Source organism: Sarcophilus harrisii, chromosome 3, assembly GCF_902635505.1.
Source record: "Sarcophilus harrisii chromosome 3, mSarHar1.11, whole genome shotgun sequence".
Taxonomy (NCBI): domain Eukaryota; kingdom Metazoa; phylum Chordata; class Mammalia; order Dasyuromorphia; family Dasyuridae; genus Sarcophilus; species Sarcophilus harrisii.
The window spans coordinates 560,028,140-560,051,575 of NC_045428.1; the positions used below are offsets into that span (position 1 = coordinate 560,028,140).

Sequence of the window (23,436 nt, forward strand, 5' to 3'; positions counted from 1 at the left end):
CCACCCCCTCCCCCAGATGGCAAGTTGACCAATACATGTTAAATATTAATTCTAAAGAGTTTTAAAGGTTAGGAAGTTTCCAAAAATCTGTCCCTAGGCCCCCTGGTCCTACTTTGGCAGTTTGTGGCTGGAGAACAAGGAGTCTTGTCCATGGAAGTTCTTCAAACACTTGAGAACTGTTATCCTGTAACCTCCCACCAGGTCCTTTCCCCAATTGGTCCTAGTCAGTAAACCAGAACATGATACCAGTGCTGTACCCAACCCCACTGCGGTAGTAACCGCTCTCCTCACTAGCACCAGGGAAATAATTCCTGCAGTAGCTTCCTGTTAGAGAAGAAACCCACGTTCAGAATTATACCTGTGATTAAACCTTTTGTGTAAATAAACCCACCACTTGGCTTTTCTTTCCCCTCGGGCCTTGCTGGCCCCCTGGGATACTGGCTGACACATGACAGACACCTCGCTCCTGGGGTGGAGAGGGGTAATTCTAAGCTAAACAAAAATGATGAATTTCTGAGCCAGTGGCTTAAAACAAGTTCTTGTGTGCTTAGCACACTTTATCTTCTCTGGGACTAACAGACACAGCCCCTAGGACCATTCATTCAGAATCTGAATCCTGGACCAAGTGAAGGAACCCCTGAGATTATTCCTGACAGATGGGCTCTGTGTGGCTTCTCACCTGAGGGGCACCAGGAATAGCAGGTCCTGGAGTAATTGGCTGAGCCATCAAGTCGTAATCGTTGCCAGATGATCCTGCTGCTACATAGGAGTAAGAGCCTCGAGCCCAGGGATCAGCACGCCATCGCGACACCACTGTCTCTTTAGGCTAGGGAGGAAAAGAAAGACTCAGGATCTGATTATTAATGAAAAGAACAAATCAGTCAACTTTAAATTCAGTAGGAGGTGGAAGGGAAATGCCTCAAATGCCCTGGGAGGGAAGGGTAAACAGAGTCTCTCAGAGCCTATATGAGAACAGGGAGTGATGAAAATTGCTTTGGCAAAGTAATAGGGCCTTCTCCAGACCTGAGAATCTCATTCTGTGACTTGTCTATGAATTCTCAAGTCCTCATGGGAACTAGACACCATCTGTAAGCAATGGTTTGGCTGTATTTATGAAGGGGAGGGGCAGTGCCGTGAGGCTGACAGAAAACTGATCTTGGAGGAGCTCTGTTTATGTCCCACCCGTCATACTGGCTGTGTGACTCCCAAGAAGACATTTAACACTCTTAGGACACCAGGCGACTTTCTGGGACTATGAATTGCATATTGCATATATATTGCTTCAATATATATGATGAGACCTCACAGAAAACTGCCCATTCTCATGCAATCACAGACCTGCTCACCCCTCCCCAGAGAGCCTTCAGAAACGCCTATTGTTTGAAAAGGGGACATCCTTGACCTCCTCTGGAGCACTCCAAGGTTTTCACATCTCCATGAAGTGACAGGCCAGGGACACATGCTACACTTCTGGGGGAAGGCGTGGCACTTGCCCATATGCACCCAACATGGGCCATGGGCTTTAGAAGAGATCATTGATTCAAAGACTCGCCTCTAGCCTACAGACCAGTTGTTTCTGGGATTTCTTTCCTAATCAGTAATGAGCACTCCTCGGCAGACAGCATACCTGAGGGACGGCGCTACTTCCAAAGATGCCTTTGAGGATGGCCAGACAGCGGCCGACTATCACGTCATCACTGATGTTTTCCATGATCCCAGCTGCTTCTCCTGCCACAAGGGCCAAAAGGATCGGAGCTGTGGAGGGAAGAAAAGATGATTCAGGTCCTTGCCATAAACTTCCCCTGGAATCATCTTCCCTGCAATTCTTGGTCTTCTCAAACTCAAGGGCTGCATTCTTGGGGCCCATCCATTCACTCCTCAGTAAGACAAGGATGGCTGGCAATAAGCTCAGAGCAGAACTACCAAGGCCCTAACAGGACTGGAGGCCAGGCTACACAAAGATGAGGGAAAAGAAGTGGGGAGGTTCAGATGAAGATGATCTCTTTTTTTCCTTATTTATTTACTATTTATAATTATTATTTTTTTTTGGGGGGGGGAGAAGCAGGAGTGAAGATGCAAGGACACAACACTGACTTTAAATATCTGAAGGTGTCATGAATTAAAGGGATAAAGCTGTAGGACAGAGACGGGAGCAATGTATACAGATGCTGTAGAGAAGCCAGGAGGTTAATGAAAGAAGAAGTGGACACACAATCCAAAAGCAAAGGGGCTGTCCACAGATCTTGGTGAGCTTCAATGGGTTGTGGGCTGGAAGAAAGGATCTCCTCTGTCTCTGTGGTTGTGCTAGAGCTCGGGAGGACGGCACAGGGATTGTACTACACGGACCTCAGGAACAAGCCAGACCTCCCATCCAATGGCAATGTGATGCAGAATGTGGTTTTTACTGAAAAATGAATCATCAGCACTCCAACATTTATGCCCTTGTATAGTAAAGCAGCCTTAGCGATGACATTTCTGTTATCTGCCTGATCTTTAGAGCTTTCCTACATTTTGCAATAAAACTTAAACTACTGCACTATCACAACTTCCTAAAGATCCAGTCCACATCCTGGTTCTTTTTAGTCTCATAACATAGTACGCCCTCCTTAGTTGTTCCTTTCCACCTTTGAGTCTGTAAGTCCCGTGGGTACAATCTGTCCTAGGGAAGAGCTTAAATGAAGTTTCACCCCAAGGACATACATCTCCCAGGATGCAATAAAAAAGAGTCAGTGGATGAAAGCCGGAGCTTTGGGTTCTTTCACTAACTTACTGTGTGGCCACTTAGTAGCTGCTTTGTGACTTAAGATGGATGGGGATCTAAGTGACAATGAAATACAACAGCTTCAACTAATGTCATCTTATTCTCACTCTAAAGATGAGGATACTGAAGTGCAGAACTTGCTTGTAGTCTCACGGCTATTTAGCGGATGACATCTGAGCCGGTGCCTCAGTCTGACACACAGCCGCCAGCTCCTGCTTTTCCTACAGTTGCTAATTCCATGTATTTATAGCATATTTAGAGGGTGAGACTCAGGCCCTGTCTCCAATGGATCCTTGAATCCTTGACTCCCTCGGCACCTCCTGCTTCTTACCAAAGTGATCAACATCCTTTCCATCTTCTGGCAGATGCTCCCACTCTTACCAAGAGGCCAGTCATAAATAATGAGGCCTTCCTTATATATTGTTATGAAAAGCACTAATGAATTTGTCAGTCAACTGTCAGTAAACAATTGGTTATCCAAATGCACAATATATGGCAGCCACTGTGCTAAGTCCTGGGAGTACAAAGAGTTCTTAAGGAGCTGACAATCTAACAGGGCAGACTGCTTGCAGAGAAGTCTATACAAAGCAGGCTATCTGTGGGATAAATGAAAGATAATGGAGGAAGGAGCTAGAAGTAAAAAGAGTTGGAGAAAGGCTTCCCTGAGAAGGTGAGATTTTGTTTGGGGCAGAGGTGGGAGAGTACTCCGGGACGGGGTATGGCCAAGAGGCCAATGTCACTGGATCAAAGAGCACATGTTGGGAAGTAAGAAGGCTGGAATGGTAAGAGGGAATCAGGTTAGGAAATGTCAAACAGGGGGTTTTGTATTCGCTCCTGGAGGCATCAGTGGGGGTTGCTGAGTAGGGAAGGGACATGATGAGATCTGGACTTTGAGAAAATCATTTTGGTGGCTGGATGGAGGAAGGACTGGAGTAGGCAGAGTCCAGATTATGCAGACCCCCAGAGGTGAGGTGATTGGGGGCACCTCCTAGAAATGCTGTGAAAGGGTCATGGAGAAGCCTTGGGGACAGCTTGGATTTGGGGAATAGGAAAGAATCCAGGGCAGCTTTTAGGTTGTGAGCTTGAAGGACTGGGAAGATCGTGTTGTCCCCTACAGTAAAAGGGAAGGTCGGAAAGGAAAGCTACCGAGTCCTCTTTTAGACACATTGAGTTTACTGAGCATCTATTCTGAGATGTGTGAAAGGCAGGCGGAGATGTGGGACTGGAGGTCAGCAGAAGGTCAGTGCAGGAGAGGACAAGCAGCATAAAGGGAGAAAAGAGGTCCTAGAAAAGGTAATGGAGAAGGAGAAGTCAGACAGAAAAGAGCAGCCCTGGGAGAGAGCAGTGTCCCAAAAACCTGGAGGGAGGAGAGTTTCGAGGAGAGAGGGACACAGTCCCAGGGGCTGCCGAGGGCTCAGACCAAGGATGGAGAAAAGGCCGTGCCATCTGGCTGCTGGTAACTAGAGAGAGCTGTGTCAGTGTGATGCCTGATGGTGAAGGAGAGCCAGAGGAGGCTTTTTTTTTTGAGGATTTTCAATAAAAAAAGCCAGAAGAGACAATGTATCACACTTAGTGGGGATGGAAGTGGGGAAGACTTCAGAGTGAAAAGAGACCTCTGGAAGAAATGTTCAAGAGAGAAAATGACCTGGCGAGTGAACCCAGGTCCTGATTCCAAGACCAGAATCTTTGCTCCACATTGCTGCTCTGAAATGAGAAGGATGCTTATAGGTAAAACATTGATATAAATGTCCACAAATGGGCCAGGAGTCCAGAATCATTTCAAACCTCCTACTTTTCTCTTCCAACGAGAATTGTCTGGAATGACAGACATGGGAGCTAGGAAGGCCAAGCATGGTTGGGAGCATCTGACTTCATTTCAAAACCAAGTGATGAGACTGCTGAATTTGAAATTGGAAACGGTTGGTCCAAGGACCCCCCAACTCCACTCAGCAGTTCCTGATCTCTCTGAGTTCCAGCCTTCCATTTCTAAGGCCCACAGAATGAACAGGCTCAGGACACTTAGAGGACAAGGTAAACGTGAAGTCTCCTGTCATCACAGAGAAAGCCAGGCATTTGGAGCGCATGTGGTTTTCTACACTTTATCAACCTGAATTACCAGGCATTTATTTCGAGGAAAATAGCTAGGATACTTCCCATTTAAGCCAAGTCATTTAAATTACAAACTAATAAAATGTGACTAAGCAGCACCTTTTCTTCAATGGTGTCTAGTTCTATGTAGGGCAGGTAGATCCAGAAGTAGGAGACAGCAGAGAGGTGGAGTCTACATCTCTAACAATCAGAGCTGGGTAAGCACAATGTGCCACCTCCATGAGAGGCCAGGGGCACCCTTTCCATGAAGGCTCCTCAGTGAAGCCTGTCATGAGAGGGGTTTCTCCCCCAACAGGGCTTGGACTGGATGAGCTGGCAGAATCTCCCCAATTTCCCCAGTTCCAGTGAGGAACAGATCCCCAGTAAGACATGAACCAAGCTCGGCTCCAAGGGTTGTGTGGATTCTTCAGCAGAGGCAGCTGGGTAAGTGCCTTCCAAGGAGGCAGCAGAGGCATGTGAAACAAAGCAGAACTGTTTGTGCCAGCCCTGCAGAAAATATTATCTCGATGAACAAAATGTGAAAGAAATTACCTTTGTAGAGGTTCCAGAAGAGGAAAAGCTCCCCCCTGCTGGCAGTGGTGCTGCCCACGTGACCGAACAAATTGACACTTGGGTCCCAGAACACACGGTCAAAACACAAAACCACCTAGGATGACAAGAACAGGACACAAGGGTTGGTCATAGGCTGCCCTCCCTCACACAGGGCTGCAGCCGGTCTGTTAGAAGAGAATGCTGGTGCCCTCGCTTCTGCCCACTCTCCTGCACTCTGGCAGGGCAGAGCTCTGGGTACAGGGCAAAGGACCTTGGGCTCTGAGAATCACCACCTCGCTGAGTTTTCCTATCTGTGTAACGGGGATGCTGCTACATGCTTTACCTCTTTACAGGGTTACTGTGAGGGAAACATTCTGTAAAACTAAAATAATCCAAAATGATTATGGCCTAATCCTGGATATTTGTGTGTGTGCTAAGTTCCAGAAGATCAGGGATTAAATATTAGTTACCTTCAGAACAGAAAGAAGATAAGACTGTAATTACTCCCCCTACCCCCCAGCTCTGAACACTGAGCTCTGCATTCAGTAGCTGAGTTACAAATGAATGGAAAATCGGAAGGAAGGGGGGAGTCAGTCTAGTGCCACGCGTGTGAGACAGTTACCTTGTTAAGGTTCCCAAATCCCATTCTTTGGACCGCAGATGTTTTCCACTCAGGAAGAGGTGGCACAAACTGAACAGCAGGGGGCTGTTGTTTCAGTACACCCAAAGGGAGAGTACAGAGAACAGCATCACATTTATAAATAAAGGTCTGGCTGGTGGAGCGAGTATTCACAGCTATCACTTCACATCCTGTAAAGATTTACGGAGAAAAAAAAATAAACAAAAGGTGGAGGTGCTCAACATGTAGTGCAAACTGAGTCCAAGCAGATACCTGAGTTTAAGAAATAAAAATACTGTCCCCATTTAACCTAGAGCATCAAATATGCTTGACACTGATTGGTTCCTTTTGTTCTGGATAAACAATAAGGGGTTACAAATTAAGTCCAAGGAAAGGTTCTGAGATCAGTGATTTGCAAATTTTGTGATGATGGCTGAAGGAATACATGTTAAAAATTCTTTAATGGGCAACAAACAGGGATTAAGCTCAGGGGATGGAGTCAGGAAGACCCAAGTTCAATTCAGCCTCAGACACTTAGCATTGTGGCTTTAGACAAGTCAGTCATTTCTGCTTCAGTTTCCTCAACAATAAAATGGAGATCTTAATAGTGCCTAGCTAAAAGAACTGTCACGAAGATAAGATGAAGTAACATTTGTGAAGCACTTAGCATTATGTCTGGCACCTAGCAGGACCTTAATGACAAGAATGACAACAGTAACAGGGATGTATATGGCTCTCAGTGCATGTCAATTATTGTGCTAATTGCTTGTTTCCTTGATGCCCCTTTAATAGTGTCTTAAGCATAAATAATCTTGTAACAAATATATTTTTCCTCTGTGACAACAAGCACGTACCATGTTTAAAGCATTAAACACTTGTTTTTGTAGTGGTTCAAACCCTCAAGAATACCCACACAATGATTTTGGTGTGACAGTAACAGTCATCAAACTGCCATTCTTTTTAATTCTTATAGAATGTTGCACATAAAAAATTTGTAATTATTTTATGGCTTTATTAATTTTACATTTATAATTATATAATATAAATTTTAATTTGGAGCCTTGGGGGACAAAAGTTATCATAATTACTGCAAGAACTTAATGAATAAATCTTAAAAAATATTACAAGTGGCATATTAAATTATCATAGGGTTTATACCTTTTGTTGTTGTTGATTGTTATTGAACTTATGTTGGGAATCACTGCACCAAGTTACCTAAAGTCAATTAGCCCAAACCTGCAGGCCTTATCAATGTTGAGACCAAATACTGAAATATCACTTTATATATAAACACCTTCAATGCTGACAAGATCAAAGTAAATAAGAATGTGGGGGAACATGACTACTGGAAAGACATAAAAGAACATAAAGAACAAAAAGAAAGCCAGTTTGGCTGGATTGCCGATTTCAGGAGGAAGAAATGGTCAATAAGGCTGAAAAAAATATACATGAGAGGCGCCAGGGAGACAGTGGGGCTGACTAAACAGGGGAATGGCATGGTTAGGTCTGTGTTTAAAGAAAATCCTTTTGCCGTCAGTGTTTGGATGGCCTAGGCTAGGAGACCAATTAGCAGGTTTTTGAAATAATTTAGACAAGCGGTAATGAGGGTATAACCTAAGGTGGTAACTGTTAGAAAAGAAAAGGGGTTGTTGGATGTGCGAGATGTTGTACAACTAAAAATGGCAAGATCTGGTAACAGTGTGGATAGGTGGCAGGAAGAAAAATAAGGCATCTTGGATAAAGTTAAGGTGATGAACCTGAGAGTGGAAGGATGATGGTAACCTCAATAGAATTAGGGACATAGGAATAAAGCTCAGGGAAGAGAATGGATTTTTATTTCTATACACACAGAGATGATAATTAATCTGATGAAGCAGGTAAGGTTTATCAGGAGAATAGACACAGAAAAAGGAAGAGGACAGGATGAAACTCAACCCAAACTTAGGAAGCAGAATATGAAGGATGAATTAGCAAAGGAAGTAGAAGAGTGGTCAGACAGGTAAGAGAAGAACTAAGAAAGAGAGGGGAAAAAGACTATTTTGTGAGGAGGTAGTCTGCTATTTAAAAAAAAAAAAAAAAGATTATCATTTGGTAGTCAGAATTCTGCAACAAACTTCTCTGAAAATAAAAGAGCTACAGTGATCCTGGGTGAAAGAAACCACAGCCCCTAGATATGTCCCTATGCCTTTCCCCTTGGTGAGACCTATCAGATCTCTCATTCAGATAGCATCATTTTTAAGTGCCAAAGTCCCTCTTCCCCCACAGGATGAAGCAGAGACCTAGACACCTGCATAAAGTAAAGGGAAATATTTTCTCCATTCACTAATAAGTACTAAAGCATATAAAACAGTATCAAGAAGGAAACCCCTTATACCATGACTGAAGGGGACTTACCAGAAGCTGTGTAGCGCACCTGTCGAACTGCTGTATTCAATTTAATGTCCAGCCCTTCTGCCAGGGCCACTGGTACACATGAGTAACCATTCCTCACAGTCAAGTGACTTCCAGTAAACTCAAAATCATCATCCTAAAGTGAAGGGGAGAAGTGATATCTTAAGACTTCCACAAAGGAGAAAATGTCCATTTTTCCAGAGAATAGCCACTTAATTGTACCACACTCTGCCAATTCTAAAATAACTACAAGTCTGTTAACTCTAATGGGAGAATTTGCCAGTGTCATTGAAACAGTAATGATGTTACTGGAGAGGAAGTGAAGAATAGTCAGGCACCTTAATGGCCCCAGTTGGCAGACAAACTGAAGGCAATAAGAGAGATCTGTCCCCTCTCAGCTAGTGAGTGACACACATTTGTTACTGGGATACAGCTTCTGAACCTCCTCCTAATAAAGATGGTGCTCTCTCATACAGAGACATCCCATGCATGAGGAGGAGTTACAGGCCAGATAACCTGCAATACTATGTCACCTATAGTTTCAGTCTTTTTGGCTTTGGAGCATCTTTGAAATTCAGGTGAGGGGAGCTTCTTGTCCAAAATACAAGTTGACTAAAGTGGGAACAAAATCAGTTCCATTCCTGAAGCATACTGACTCCCCAGACAAAGGCGGCACATGGATAGGAAGACACAGCCTAAAACACTTCTCTAACACAGATGGTATCCAAGAACCCCAGTTTATATAATTAGCAGAACAACATAATGGTTATGGATTGGTTTTATTCTTAACTGACCTTGGTCTTTTGAGGATGCCCTTTTATAGTTTACTAAAGAACTTAATTGTTAATAAAAAACATACTGAAAATAGTTCTTACTTGCTTCAGTGTCTCTGAGTATACAAAATTCCTGTTAGGAGAATGTACTCTATCCTTATTTAAATTCACTGATGGAATCTGAAAAAGCCTACAAGTATCGTTTATATAAATTATATATAGATATTCATTATTTATATAAATAAGGAGAACCTTCAGATAATAATCTGCCATAAGGTAAAAGCTGAGAACATTTAGGTATGATGCCAATAAATAACAATTCAAAACCTACTTACAGGGGAAAACGATGAGAAAAAATGAGAAGAAAAGCCAACATTTTCCTAGAACATTAAGGAAGAGTCCATGCTTCAGGGTGGCCACAGGAAGGTTCTTTCTCCAGATGTAATACAAGGGAGTCCTTTTTTGGCTGGTTTGTCTAAACGGCTATAATCTTTAAAGCAACATATAACACAGGTGATGAATTACCTGGTCCCAATGTTTAAGGGAGAGGGTAGACAGAGGTGTAGCATTAGCAAATTCGAGATTTGCAAAATGCCAGTCAAGGATCTGCCTGTCTCTTGAGGACAAATACACATCACTGCAAAACAAGAATAAAAAGAGGCAATGGTTGGAGCAATTCTCAGGTAACTGCCTGATCTTGGTGCTTGGGGCTGCCCCTTCAGGAGAATGTCTATTGTTCCTGTCCATCTGATCAAACAGACAAAAATGCAGCCTCGGACAGAGAATAAGAGTCCAAAGAGAGGACTCTTCACCTCTCCAGCTCTCCAGTTTCTCACCAGTTGCCTGCTTCTCTCACATGGGTATTTTCGTCCCTAGCACCTGCTGCCTGGCAAAGTGCCACTTCAAATATTAACTAGTGAGGGGATGGAGATCCAGGCAAGATGGAAGACCTGAGACTGAAAATAGTTGGGTGACCATGGGGTAGGTGGAACCTTCAGCCTTGAAAGGAGAACAGGGATTATCATACCACCTCCCACCCAGAGCTGATGTGAAGAGAAAAGGAGATAGACGTAAAGCATTTAGCAAACTTGAAAGGGCTCTATAAATGCTGTTATTACTTTTATTCTTACTTATTACTTGAGCTACCTAATTCACAGAAGATATCATGAAGGGCATACTACACTACAAACCTTAACTTTGCAAATAACTAGAAACTACAGTGTTATTTTCTTTTATAATAAGCCACTTGTTATACACTTCATGCATACTTCAACATAAATGTATGTAATAAATATCATTCAGTCAACTAAGTTGGGGATTAAATAAATGCTAATCAAGGGACATCACATTTTTTTATCTTCTATTTTCATAACAAAATAAAAACCCCATATTCTATCATTTCCTTTAAAAATCTACCTGAGAGTGAAAAAAAGTTAAGGCCACAAGTCCAAGCATTAATGTATACACAAATAAATACAAATGAGCATTGGCCTTGGAGTAAGAAGTGACTGGATCTGAGGGATGCTGCCTCCTTTACAGAATCGGGTCCAACGCTCTGAAAACTGCTGTTCTGCTTATAGCTTCTCGGTCTATAAAACACCAGGATGCTGGCACTTTGGCCATATGGTGCGGCACTTTGTGAACATGGATCCTTACCTTGGAGGGTTGGCTTCCAGTTCTTGTAGCTTCTCTTCTAGTTTTACTTGTGTTTCTGCCAGTTCATCATATTCCTAACCAAATCAAATGTAAGCACAGTTTATCACTATATTCTCAAGATTGTCATTTCACAGACACTGCCTTTCAGGAATGCCGTGTCTGAGCAATCCAACCCTGAGTTAACCAGTCATCCTTGCAGGGCTGAGCCATTTGGCACTGGGCAAGGCTGCTCCCCAATAATAGTCCTTGGGTAGAACTTCTCAGTGATCAGCACAGAAGATGCTGAATGAATGCTTACTGACTTGATTTGAGAGCCTGAGCTCTGCTGGCACTTCCTTTGAGAACTCATAGTTAAAGTTGTACCATGGAAAGGTTTTTACAAAAACTACAGTAAAATTATCAATTAGTTAGTGGCTTCCAGTAAACTTACACAGAATATAACAACAATATGAGCTAGCTATAGTCTAGTTAGTCAGAAGAGGTAAAAGTCCTTGGTAAAGATACTGTGCTGACTGCTATGATTATGTGAAGTCAACATTAATCTCATTACTGGGCTTATGATTAATTTACAAAAGTTACTTGGTTGTTTGAGAGAGAAAGTCTTGCCTTCTAATTTAATCAGAAACGGGTTGGAACTAATGAGGGAGATAAGATCAAGCAAAAGATAAGATGAAATTGGTATAAATTTAGAAGAGAAGCTGCTATTGGATGAGAATAATAAAAAGAGTAACCATATAAGCCTGGGTAAGTCATTTCCCTGCTCTATATTTCTTACAAATATAACACAGGTCTCTGTTTCCAGTTTGATAAGGCTATAAATTGGAGTAGACCTAAGGTCAAGGAAGGGACAGACTGAGCTATTAGGGGTTGAGGGAGCTAAGGATGGGACAAAAGGGGTCTCATCGCCGTGAAATACTCCCAAGTTTTCCCTAATTAAGCTCAGGGGGTCGGTTATGTACCTTGCACAGTGCTGTGAGATCCCGGTGTTTACTTTTCACAAGGAATTCTGCGGTAATATCTCGAGGTGGCTTTACTTCAGATGCTTCTTTATATTGCTGATGCAGCTCTTTAATCTTTTCTTTTAAATTCACCATCTATGAAATAAAATTGTTGCAGAGTGAACTGCTACATCCTGAGGTCATATAACTAATGGTGAAATCAGGAATTTTTTCAGGTTGGCAAGTGGAGACTGGGCAACCTTTGGTTGGGTATGTCAGAGTGGGGGCTCTTTTTACGATCTGGATCAAGAGGCTACTAAGGTTCCTTCCAAATCTGAGTTTACATACTGTAGGTCATGACAATTTCAAATAAATCATGAGAAAGAACCTCACCTTATTAAGAAGTTCTTTCAATTCTTCCTGAGTCTTTACTATCTTCTTCCAATGTTCGATCTGCTCATCTTTCACATGCTTCTCCTGTAACCTAAAGAAGAGATCATGAAACTTAAGTACCCAGAACAGTATTCAACTCAGCATGGGGCTCAATGCAGTTTAACATTCAATTCAATTAAATCCCTACTACATGAAAGGCATTATACTACTTGCTTGGGAAACACAAATAGGGCAGGATATATATATTTTTTATACAGTGAAAGCCCACCCACATTCTCTTAGGTTCAATAAAGACACATAACCTCAATTTGTACAATGGACCATTCTCAAAGATTTTATAAAAATAAGAAAAAGTTGGCAGGTGGTTTCATGTTTGTTGTATCTCCTCAATTACCTTTTATTGAGTTGTAAAAAAAAAAATATTTTGCATAGTCTCTTCTGTTCTTTCACAATATTCCCTCCTTTATTTTGAAAAAGGACGGTCTCCCCATTAAAACTGGAATGGCAGGTGCTTTGACTTAAATCCAGCCTTCTTTCCACTATATTTATTATAGCTGCTGCTTCTGAATGTAAGAAAGAAATTTCATATATGTTTGAAGCATTTCTTCTATTATTTTTCTGGTAGTAAGCTGTAGAGGGCTAGAACTCTGAAAAGGTATACTTAAATCTAAGACAGCAGAGTACTTAAGGCTAAGTACCTACTCAATGTGAGATAATGGTTTTATAAACATATACTTAGATGATATGGTGATGTGATAGCTCTCCTCCTAATTGGCACCTGCTGAATGTGTTGTGGTGAGGTCATCGTAGGGAAGGATTGGAGGGCTGAGGGAGAAGACCAGAGTCTCTCTGCCGCAGCACAAACAGCAGGGAAGACTTCAGGCTCCAGACTCCAGAGTCCAGGATCCATCTTTGACGAGCCAAGTGGCAGCTTGCCTGCCTCCTTTACTTCTCCTCCTAAAGACCAAGGACTTTGATCCTGACTCTGACTGATCCTAAAGCCCTCCAGAGAGCTAGCCTGGTCATTATAGTAAACTAACAAGTTAAGTTAATATTCTATTCAATCATTTAATCATCTGAACCACAATGATTACTGTCATTTATTAAGGGCTTCCTATTGAGAGAACTGTGGGAATTGAGTGAACCAAACTGACTCCATCTTGTAAAAACGACTATTTTGAAACCTAGACTGAATTTTCCTGAAATTTCTACCTATTTGCTAATTATGGGAATTGAATGAGTCTGTTTCCCATCCAGAAAAATCTATCTGCTCACCCTTCCCCCTTTCTAACTCCTAATTTTCACCTTCCAAGGAATGAGTTTCCCTTAATCTTTCTTTCAATTGGAAATCAGATTACCTAATACTGTATCCTAGTTAATGTCTTGTTAATTATTTTCTTTTACTGAATAAAAATCTGTCTCCCCTTATATTCAAGGATCCAATGCCACAGTGAGGGGTCCGTGTCCTGATTTGTTGTGCAACTGGCATGTATTAAGCTAAGCTTGGAAGTTTAAAACTTTTGATTCTTCAGCTATTTCTTATTTCATTCATTACAATTTTAGGCAAAGCCATTTAGGTTGAGGATGCCTGACATAGGCTTTCAGAAACTTTGTGGAAAGTTGCTCCCAGAAGTAAGATCTAAGCCCCCATATCACTGGGATACGTATTTGCCAGGATGGTTTACTCCTACCTTGCTTTTAAGGAACTGATGGGTTCTGGCAATAGTAAAAGATTGGAGGATTCCTCTAATCTTGGAAAAATTTCTTTTGACACAAGACCAAGGGAACAGAGCATAGTTAAAAGATACCCCTTAGGAAAATTCTTAATGACCTGGAAAACAGTAGTGGAGGAAGTGTCTAAAAGACAGAGCTCTCAAATTATGCTAAGATATATTTAAAAATCCAAAAATGCCTAAAGTTTGGTCCAAAGAAGACATTTTCAACTGCTGTTTTGGAAAATTGTGTGCCCTCACTTTTTCTATCTTATCATTTTATCTGTTTTTATATCTTTGTAAAATGCTCAGCAAAATCTTTGTCTTGTGTCTTATTTAGTATTGTTGGTAGATTCTATTACCCTGAAATATTTCTAAGAAAAAAATGCAGCCAGCCAAAAAGATCACTTAAAATTTCAGCCAAAGAGTTAGAATGCTGGAGATAATTAATAAAGTTTTAGTTTCATACTTGAGACAATGATATTAAACTCTCTGTCCCAATAAATAGAGACTACTTAGGTTTATAGAGGGAGATTAGGTTAAAAAGAAAAACAAACAAACAAAAGACCCCTGGAAAATACTTTCTGTCATTTTAGTCCTGGCCAAGTGGGTTTTACAGAGATAGTCAGGTAATGAAACAAAGAAAAACTTTTTTTTTCCTGGTTTGTAGAAATTTGAGGTGATATAAATGAATTAGAGATTCCAAATTATGGTAACTGTTAAAAAACATCTTAGTAGATTTTGAAGGTTTGTAGATAAAAGAGATTGAAAATTAATCAGTAATGAAGACTAACCATTTTAATATTATAGGAAAGAATTCCTGAGACTTTTGGGTAATTCCAGGAACTCTCTTCCCTTTTCTTTTTCCTGATAAGACACTTAGGAGAAATTTAATATATGCTAAAATATTTTAGCGAGTTTTGGGGTACCACTCTGAAGGATTTCTTTTAAGGAAAAATAAAAATTAAAATCTGTAAAAGTTTCAGGAAAAAATAGCACTTAGGTCACTTTCCTCCTTAAGATCGATAGAGCTATTGTTCTTTTGTGATGAAGGATAAGTGCAGTTTGAAAGTAATCCCAGAGAGAATAAAAAAACTGATTATGTGGTTTGGAATTTAAATTTTATCTGAAACTCAATTAGCTGCCTCTTGCTCAAAAAAGGCAAGAAAAGAGGGCTCTTGTCTTTTTCTTGACCATGAAAAGAAAAAAAGCTTGCTTAGATCAGGAAGCAATTCAAAGATGAGTAAAATTTAATTAAAGAATAAAAAGGGGGATTTAAACAGAAAAGGGGCTTGAGGATACCCCTGGGTCCATACCATTCTCACTATTGCCTGAGTCCAGAATCTTGTTCTGGATAACAGGGATAGATATTCACAATAATGAGGTGGGTGGGAGTGAGAGGTGACCAAGAACTAGGAATGTCTTTTGGGAAGGCTGATGTAGAACTTTCAAAGCTTTATCTAACAAAATTAATTGTTTAGGTAAAAGAAAAACAAGGTCATCAAACAAAATGAGAAAGAAACCATGCATTTATAAGCTCTTAGGAACCAAGAAAGATAGCAGTATTGCAATTTATCAGGGTTGTGTAAAATTTTGTGTTAAACTGCAAAGGAGAAATTCTATGGAATAAGATTAGTTATTTAGATAGTTTGGGATATGATTAGGAATACAATATTCTGCCTCTGAAAGACCATTCTTGGGATGTATTTTCCAGTCTCTGGAACCTTGCAAGCTCCAAAACAAGGGGATCGGAATGAGAGGCTGCTACCTAGAGTCTGAGGATGCCTATCTTTTGCCTGGGTTAACATTTAAAAGCCTCAAGGAAAGAGAGAGTGGAGATATGTTATTAACACAAAAGGAAATGAGGTGGCTCTTTGGCTTATTTTTGAGAGAAAATAAAAAATTTATGGAAAGGTGAAGGTATTACTATGAACCTTGAAAAGTGAACTAAATGTTAACTCTGGGCTCTACTTTTTAAAGCACATTTAATAATTTACCTTATATAATAATAAAATAAAAATAATTATAAATAATAATTTAATAATTCTGGAAAACTGATATTTAATTTTGTGGTTGTAATTTATATTTGACTTGGCTGAGATTGTCCTATAACTAAATTATGACATGGTGATATGCATTTTCCCATTAACAGTGGCATCAAAAGGCAAGAAAGTATAGAAAAGGTCTGAATTACATTCTAGTCTCAGAAATTTATTAGACATGTGATCTTAAATAAGCTATCTTACCCTTGTTTACTTCAGTTTCCTGATCTGTAAAGAAAAAAATAACAGTACCCCCTTCTCAGGATTGTTGTGAAGATCAAAATGATTTAATGATTGTGCCATTATAAAACTGTTAAACAGTTATTATTTCTTTGATTATACAATGAGATGACTCTATACCCACTTAAATTTAGATGTGATTAGTATAATATCCCAAAAGTGATAAAATGCACAATTTGTGGAAATGCTATTGGTTGAACTGACCTCATCTTGATTAACAAGTTGTTTCATGTTTTAAAAACAAAATTTTGTATATGACATTGCTATGTTTCAAAATTATCTTATTTTGTGAAATTTAAGAAACCTTTTCAGAATGTTGTTAGACAAATAACTTCTCTTATAATCTGGATGCTGTTAGATTATGAATTGGTGCATTTTGCAAAATCTAAAATTCTGAAATTTGAGAAGTTAGAATCAAGAAAACAGGATCTCCTCTCCCATATATCCCCTCTCCCAGAGGAGATATTACTTATAAAAATTATGAAAATAAAGTGGTTTAAAAATGGAATTTCAACACATTGATATGAAACTAACCAATATTTGCTCTATATCTGAAACCACAAAATGTGATTAGTTTTCATTTTATAAAGGATAGTGAAATATAAATATTAGGGAACCATGAGAAAATTAATATTCAAGCAAAACTTTGTTATTTGAGGTAAAATTGTTTTGAGTTTTGATTACAGGATTGGTTGTCTGAATTGTCACGAAGCCAAGAGTATAAAATGGTATGTGCTGAAGCCTAAGAACTCCTACAGGTTGTCTGTCTTTGGGAGAAGTTGAGAAGATGACTTTGGAGTAGCCTAAGGCAGGAGCCTCTTGACTCTGTTTCCCCATTATGTTATTTTCTTTATGAAAAGAAAAATTTCCCACCTGTTAAAATCTGAATATCCTGTGAATAATATGGAGTTTTATCATCTGAAGAGCTGTTATAACTCATGCCTGGAATCAGAACTAAGGGAGTTTTTCCTCCATGTCATTATGTGCCCTTGAGGAGAAATGTCTTAAAACTGTTATAACTATATCCTTCCTTTTCCTTTCATAAAAAAAATTTCTATAATCAGGGAAAATGAAGTATAGAAATTATGTAAATACAATACAATATCTACTAATTAATAGACTGATACTGGAATAGCTTTGAGTTGCTAAAAGATGAAGTATGAAAAACTTACAATTTTAATTTGTATTTGTGGTCAAATTATATTATAGGGATGATATCCTGGGGGGAAGGAAGAACTAGACAAAATAATATGACAAAGACTAATATGATTACATTGTTTGCTCTAAGAACTATTTACATATGTATATGTTGACTTCCAAATATACCTAAATTGGAAATTCTGGCTTTGATTATGTTCTAATAACAAATTCTCAAAATTAGATTAAGGATTGTGCCACTAAAATAGCACCAATAATTGAAAAAAATGAAATTATTTTCTTATTATCTAATAATTTTAAAAGACAGAGAGTTTCATTTCTTAAATTATGACCTTAGGCATTTTTTTTTAAAGTTTCTTATAACAGGTACCACATTTAAGTCAAGATAGAAACAATAAGGGACTAAGATTCTCTGAAAATTCAGGTGAACTGTGGGTTCCTAATTTGATATTCTTCTCATAGCTCTGTTATTAATAGGTTCAAAATCATGATAGTTTTAACTACATGAATTAGCATTTAGAAACCAAATTTAAAAGACTACAAAATTGTATTAAGTTCTGTTACCAGCAGATTTTAGCAGAATTACCCAGGAATCTTTGGAACTGGAGCCTTCAATGCTGTTCTGAGAATGAGGCCTGTTCCTGAATGTACAAAAAAAGCTATTTCCAAGGACGAGACAACTACCTGGGACATTTGGGATTCAAGATGAAGTGATTAAATAGTTATTGGGAGTGGGTTACAAGGGCACAAAGAGACTTGATGTTATTTAAAATATTGATCATTATTTGCTTTGGTCTTTTGTTTCGTAGTATTTGTTTGATGAGATTTTTTTTTTTTTGAGTCTTCCTCAAAATTAGTCCATTGTGAATATTCTAAGAAACTTGATTTATGAAGATGATTTAAACCTATAACGTCTACTTAATACAGTTTGTAGTATTCATTTTTATTGTACTTAGACTGTGTTAGCTGTTGTACTAAGCTATGCAAGAAGATGCTTCCCAGTGGTCTTTTCTTTGTATGTAATGTTGATTGTGAGCACAAGCACATTAAAAACCTCATAAATTTGGCTTTTAGGTAAGCGATCCATGGGGGAAAGGGCCTGAGTCAAAGGAGAAGGGGGAGGAAAAAGGGAATTGAGAGAACTTTGGGAATTGTATGACCCAAACTGATTGTAGCTTCGTGAAACAGATTCCATTTTGAGACCTAAGTTTATAGGAATTGAGTGACATCCTGTTTCACGTCCAGAAAAGTCTACTCAGCTTGCTCCTCTTCCCAACTCTTGAAACTCACTCATCTCCCTCCCAGCTCAGCCCCTAATCTTTCTCCAGTTAGAAACCAAATTTCACCTGCCATACTAAGAGCTATGCTAAGCCCTGGGATTACAAAAAAACATAAGAACAAAAGTAATTACAGTTCTTGTCCTCAAAGAGCTCATACCGTAAAGTGTAGCTCGGTACTAAACACAGAGAAATTGCTATAGAAATCTTGGTTTTAATGATGGTTATTATAATAGGTGAGATGTGTAAACAACATGTAAGTACATACAAAATATATACAAAGCACATGGAAGGTAATAATGGAAGGTACTAGGACCTTAGGGAAATGGGCATAAGCCTCTTGCAAAGGTGAGTCGGACAAATCAGGCCGTAGACACAAGGGGCTGGCACATTCTAGGTATGTTGGAGCAAAGGCACAGAAAGAGGAACAATTCTATATGCAAGCAATAGCAAGGAGGACAGTGTGAAGAGAGGAATAAAATGTATGAAAACTGGAAAGACAGAAAGTGGTCAGATCATAGAGAACTTAAATGTCAAAAATGCTTCTATTTTATCTGAAAGGCAATAGGCAGCCACTGGGGCTCACTGAACAGCAAGGTGACATGGTTAAGGCCTACAGATTCCAATGGGAACATTATTGTCATTGACCTTAAAAACGAAGCCCAAGCTTATTGTATTTTCATTTCATATAGGACACATACAAAAACTAGTCTGGTTGAAATAATGAGCTTAGGATATTGTCTACCCTATGTAGATTTAATTTTTCAAAACATAAAATATTGTAGTATTGTAGTATTATGTTAAAATGAAAATGTACAATAGCTTAAAAAAATAACAAATAACTATGTTAGTACCAGCTCTGGACACAGAGCTCTGCCCTCAGCACAAATAGTGCTTGGGGCCTCCTCGCCCGGAACATCCCCCAACTACACCAGCCCCTTCTCTCACTGGTGAGCTCCTCTGGGAGCCTCCAGGTGGAGCAGGGAGTCTTATAAGCCATCTTTCATTTCCCTTCCCGGTTTTGCTTTTGACCTCAACACTACATGTCAGCCTTCCCAAGGCAGGTACTTCTTCCCACGCTTTGGCCCCATTTAGTTCCTTTGGATGTGCTGCCTTCTCCCAATGGGGTATAATCTCCTTGAGGGAAAAGGACCGTCTTTTCCCCTTGTCTTTGTATCCCCAGTGCCAGGTACAGGGCCTGGCACACACTAGACAAGCACTTACTGCTTGCTGCATGCCCAACAGTTTCGTTTTTCTCAAAACCTCTATGAAGTAGGCGGTAGGAATAAAAATTTCCCCTCATTTTATAGAGGAATAAGCTGACCTGCTCAAGATGACCCAGGTAAGTGAGGGAAGCAGGATTCTAAGTCTGAGCACTTCTTATCCAGTACCCCATACTACTTCTCTAGGTACTTACTGGATAACGACCTCCAGGGCTTGACCAAGTGACACAGGCTTATTATTGAGGACATTGAAGTCTAGCTGATGACTGAGGTAGGAGGTGGCTTCCAACAGTCGATTAAATTCTTGTTCTACCATTTCATCTTTTTCTTTTGGAACCTGAAAATCCAAATAATGGGGTTTGTCTTCATGATGGAGAAACCATAAACAAACACAGAACTGTTCATAAAACATCACAAAATCAGGAAAGGTTAAAATGCATAATCTGGAAGGGGTAAATCTGCTTCAAGTTTACTTTCTTCTATCATTCCATTAAATTAGATTATGAAAATGTACTGTCTGTCTCTGACATCCCCCTTCCAGAGATGGGACTCTACCCAGAATGAGGGCAGGTCAAAAGATTTCACGTGCTAAAGGGACTGTTACATGAAGCAAGACTTGCACTGGAGCTGTCATGCACTGGGCTGAGCTGGCATGCAGAACAACACACAGGGAAAGCCCCAGAAAGCAAAGGATGTAAAACCAAGGCCTTGGAATGTTTCAAAAACGTCAGGTTCTTGCAAAGGAAAAAAAAAAGGTAGGGCATTTGGAGAAAAGCTCCAAGAATTTTGGAAGCCCTAGCCTGCTTCCTCACAGGATTTCAGCTGAGCTGAGGAGGATGAAGAGGGTGAACAATGGCTGTTGACGGTGGAAGAACAAGGGTCTTGGAGTTAGGACAGATGGGTCTCAATTCCCATCCCTGCTCCTTGCTTGGGAGCAAGTCACAGAGGGAACACCTCGACTTGCATTGCCTACCTCACAAAGTCATTGGGAAAAGAGTGTCTTTGTAAACTGAGAAGCACTTTCTAAGTGTGAGATGTTCGTTAAAGGGTGTATCGACATTTTCCTTGTTTTTTTCCTTTCTGACATCAAGAAATGTGCACTGGAGCCAACTTGTCCCAAGGTCTTTGTGAGTACTTAAGAAAACGATGACTGAAGAACCAGGAGGACGGGCCCGGGTGGCACAGAGGCAGAAGGAGGGACCACTCCCCCTCACCTCACCCCATCCCGGGACAACATCCTGTTACCCCCTCTTGTACCTCATGGCACTCATAGGGCTGATGTTTGCCCTTATACTGAGCTGACAGTAGCTGTAGCTACGGCAGTTAGTAAATAACAGCCACAAGGGGAAGTGGGGTTATGTTTGGAACCAGCACTTTTGTCTATACAACCTGAAACCCCCTCCTGTTGGAAATGGGGTGTCACTAGGGTTCAAGTTTAGAGTTCTCCTTTGCTGAAGACTTGGCTGGTGTTTCAGGGCGAGTGCAGCCTTCCTTTTTAAGTACAAAGACTAAAACGAGCTTCTGTAGTTGTTGGAAAGGATATGTGAATGTGAACGGTACAATCAGCTTTAAACAATAAAGAACCATGAAATGGGGTCACCAATACTCCCTAGTTCAGGAACAATTTCTTTATTCTTCTCTTAAAAATCTTTTTTTTCTCTTCTAAATGGACCTGGCCGTTTCAGAAAATTGGGATTTGTTCCCTTACCAATTCACTAAGCAATTCTGGATCAATTTTTATGGTGCTATAATGAAAGCTGAGCACCAAAGGAAAGACAAAGAGCTAGAATTCTGTTTCTGGACACTTAAAACATGGCTGATTCTGCAGCAGGCTTAAAGAGAGTTGGCTGAGCAGCATCAAATCCTGAAAACAGGGGCAACAGTGCTACTCCTAAAGGCCCTTCCAGGACAGCCTGAGAAATGAAGCAGGGCAGGGTTTAAATGTGGACATCCACTTATTCAACTGTATTACAACTGGTTCCCCACTACTCCATCAAGCTTTTTGAGAAGGGAACTCCTTATGAATAGAACAGATTACTCTAAAATTCCCCTCAGGGATTCTATATTAAGATCTACCTAAATTTTACATTTTAAAGCTACTGCCAGCTCTGACACTATGTTCTGATTTTCTATGATTTTGTTATTTATACACCATAATTTGGTGGACCTAATATTATAATTTACTCAATCTAGAATCATGGAAAGAAAATAGTTGCTTTTTGTCATTATCATAGTGGTTTTTGAATATAAGAAATAATTGAAATCAAGAATTGTCTAGAGAAGCATTATTAAGGTGATTTTTGACTTGAATTATCCATATCCTATTCTATTATCATGGTATTAAGTAAGTGGAGCACAGCCTCATACTAACACTGAAATAACTTCCTGCTTCAGTTCCTATAGAGATCCTGCAAAGTGCCACCCGATATTTCCGTGCATGCTAGCTAAGCTTGTGAAAACTTTTCAAGGAGAAATCTCCTTAGGCAGAGAGTTTGTCCCCAAGGTGTTTCAATGGAATCACTCAGCATCATGAAAAAGCTAACATTCCAGGACCTTGCATCAGGAATTGTGGTTTTCAAAGACCAAGTGGTACCTGAGTGGTCAAGTTTCCATGGCTTGTTATTGCTTCCTCTTAAAGAAGGAAACCTCATTCACTTGTAACATTTTTGCTGGGAATGTGAAATCCTTATCAAAAAGATGATGTGGTGACAGAAACAGAAAGGCTACATCCTCAAATGCCTCAAAAAATGAGGCATTTTCAATACAAAGATATGCAAACAGTAGCGATTAAAGCTCTTCCAGTACAAACTGGATGAAATGTTGCTTTAGACAAGCTTTAATCTTTGCAGTTGGGATGGCAGTCACATGGGACAAGTGATACTGAAAAAGTCTTGCAGCACTCAGGATCAATAACTGGGCTCGAGGGTTTGTGGTTGAGAAATATTTAAAGGGACACTGTCAAGGTTAATGGGACCAAATTTACCCTCTTTTTTTTTTTTTCTCCCCTTCAAGTGATTGCTAAGTTTGTGTAATTCATTATACTTTCTCCTTATGTCTCCCCACCATCAAAAAAAAAGTTGACGCTTACATGCGCTCAATAACAAAAACTCAAATAGTACTAGCCCGACACTCAGGAGCAGCCCTACAACAACAAACCAGCGTGAATGTGGGATGAGGAGGAACTCTGGGAGGGAAACAGATTGAAATTTCAAGCTTCTAATGGGTTATTATAAACAGTGAGGAAAATGATTTGAAAAAAATTATGAAAAAAAATACCTTGACAGTGTCCTTTTAACCATTGCAGCAGAGAGAGAAATAAACTGTAAATAACAGCCCAACAGCCACGTCAAGTTTAGTTTTGTACATCAGCAGTAAAATTAACAAGTTTAAAAAACACACAGCAAGACAGAAGCAGTCTGTTAGCCGCAAAAGCTGTGAACAACCACCAGGGAAATAAGGTGTACATTATATATATATATAAATATATGTATATACACTAAAAAGAAAAAAAGAAAATGGAAAAGAAAAACAAAAAAGGAAAAAGGAGGGAGGGGAGAAGTCAAGACAAAGAAATGGCCAAAAAGGAAGGCAGTCTTAAAATTAAGGAAGGAAA

General features: G+C 39.8%; 1 protein-coding gene across 1 annotated transcript in view; it reads right to left on the reverse strand.

Annotated features, from left to right (window-relative positions):
- The window catches only part of KDM1A (lysine demethylase 1A), a 78,032-nt gene that overhangs the window by 950 nt on the left and 53,646 nt on the right, over positions 1–23,436 (reverse strand). The window contains 11 exon segments of the mRNA XM_031961535.1: positions 680–826; positions 1,628–1,755; positions 5,402–5,516; positions 6,024–6,211; positions 8,415–8,547; positions 9,710–9,821; positions 10,841–10,914; positions 11,800–11,934; positions 12,172–12,262; positions 20,018–20,160; positions 23,100–23,111. Coding sequence (XP_031817395.1) covers positions 680–826; positions 1,628–1,755; positions 5,402–5,516; positions 6,024–6,211; positions 8,415–8,547; positions 9,710–9,821; positions 10,841–10,914; positions 11,800–11,934; positions 12,172–12,262; positions 20,018–20,160; positions 23,100–23,111 — 1,278 coding nt within the window.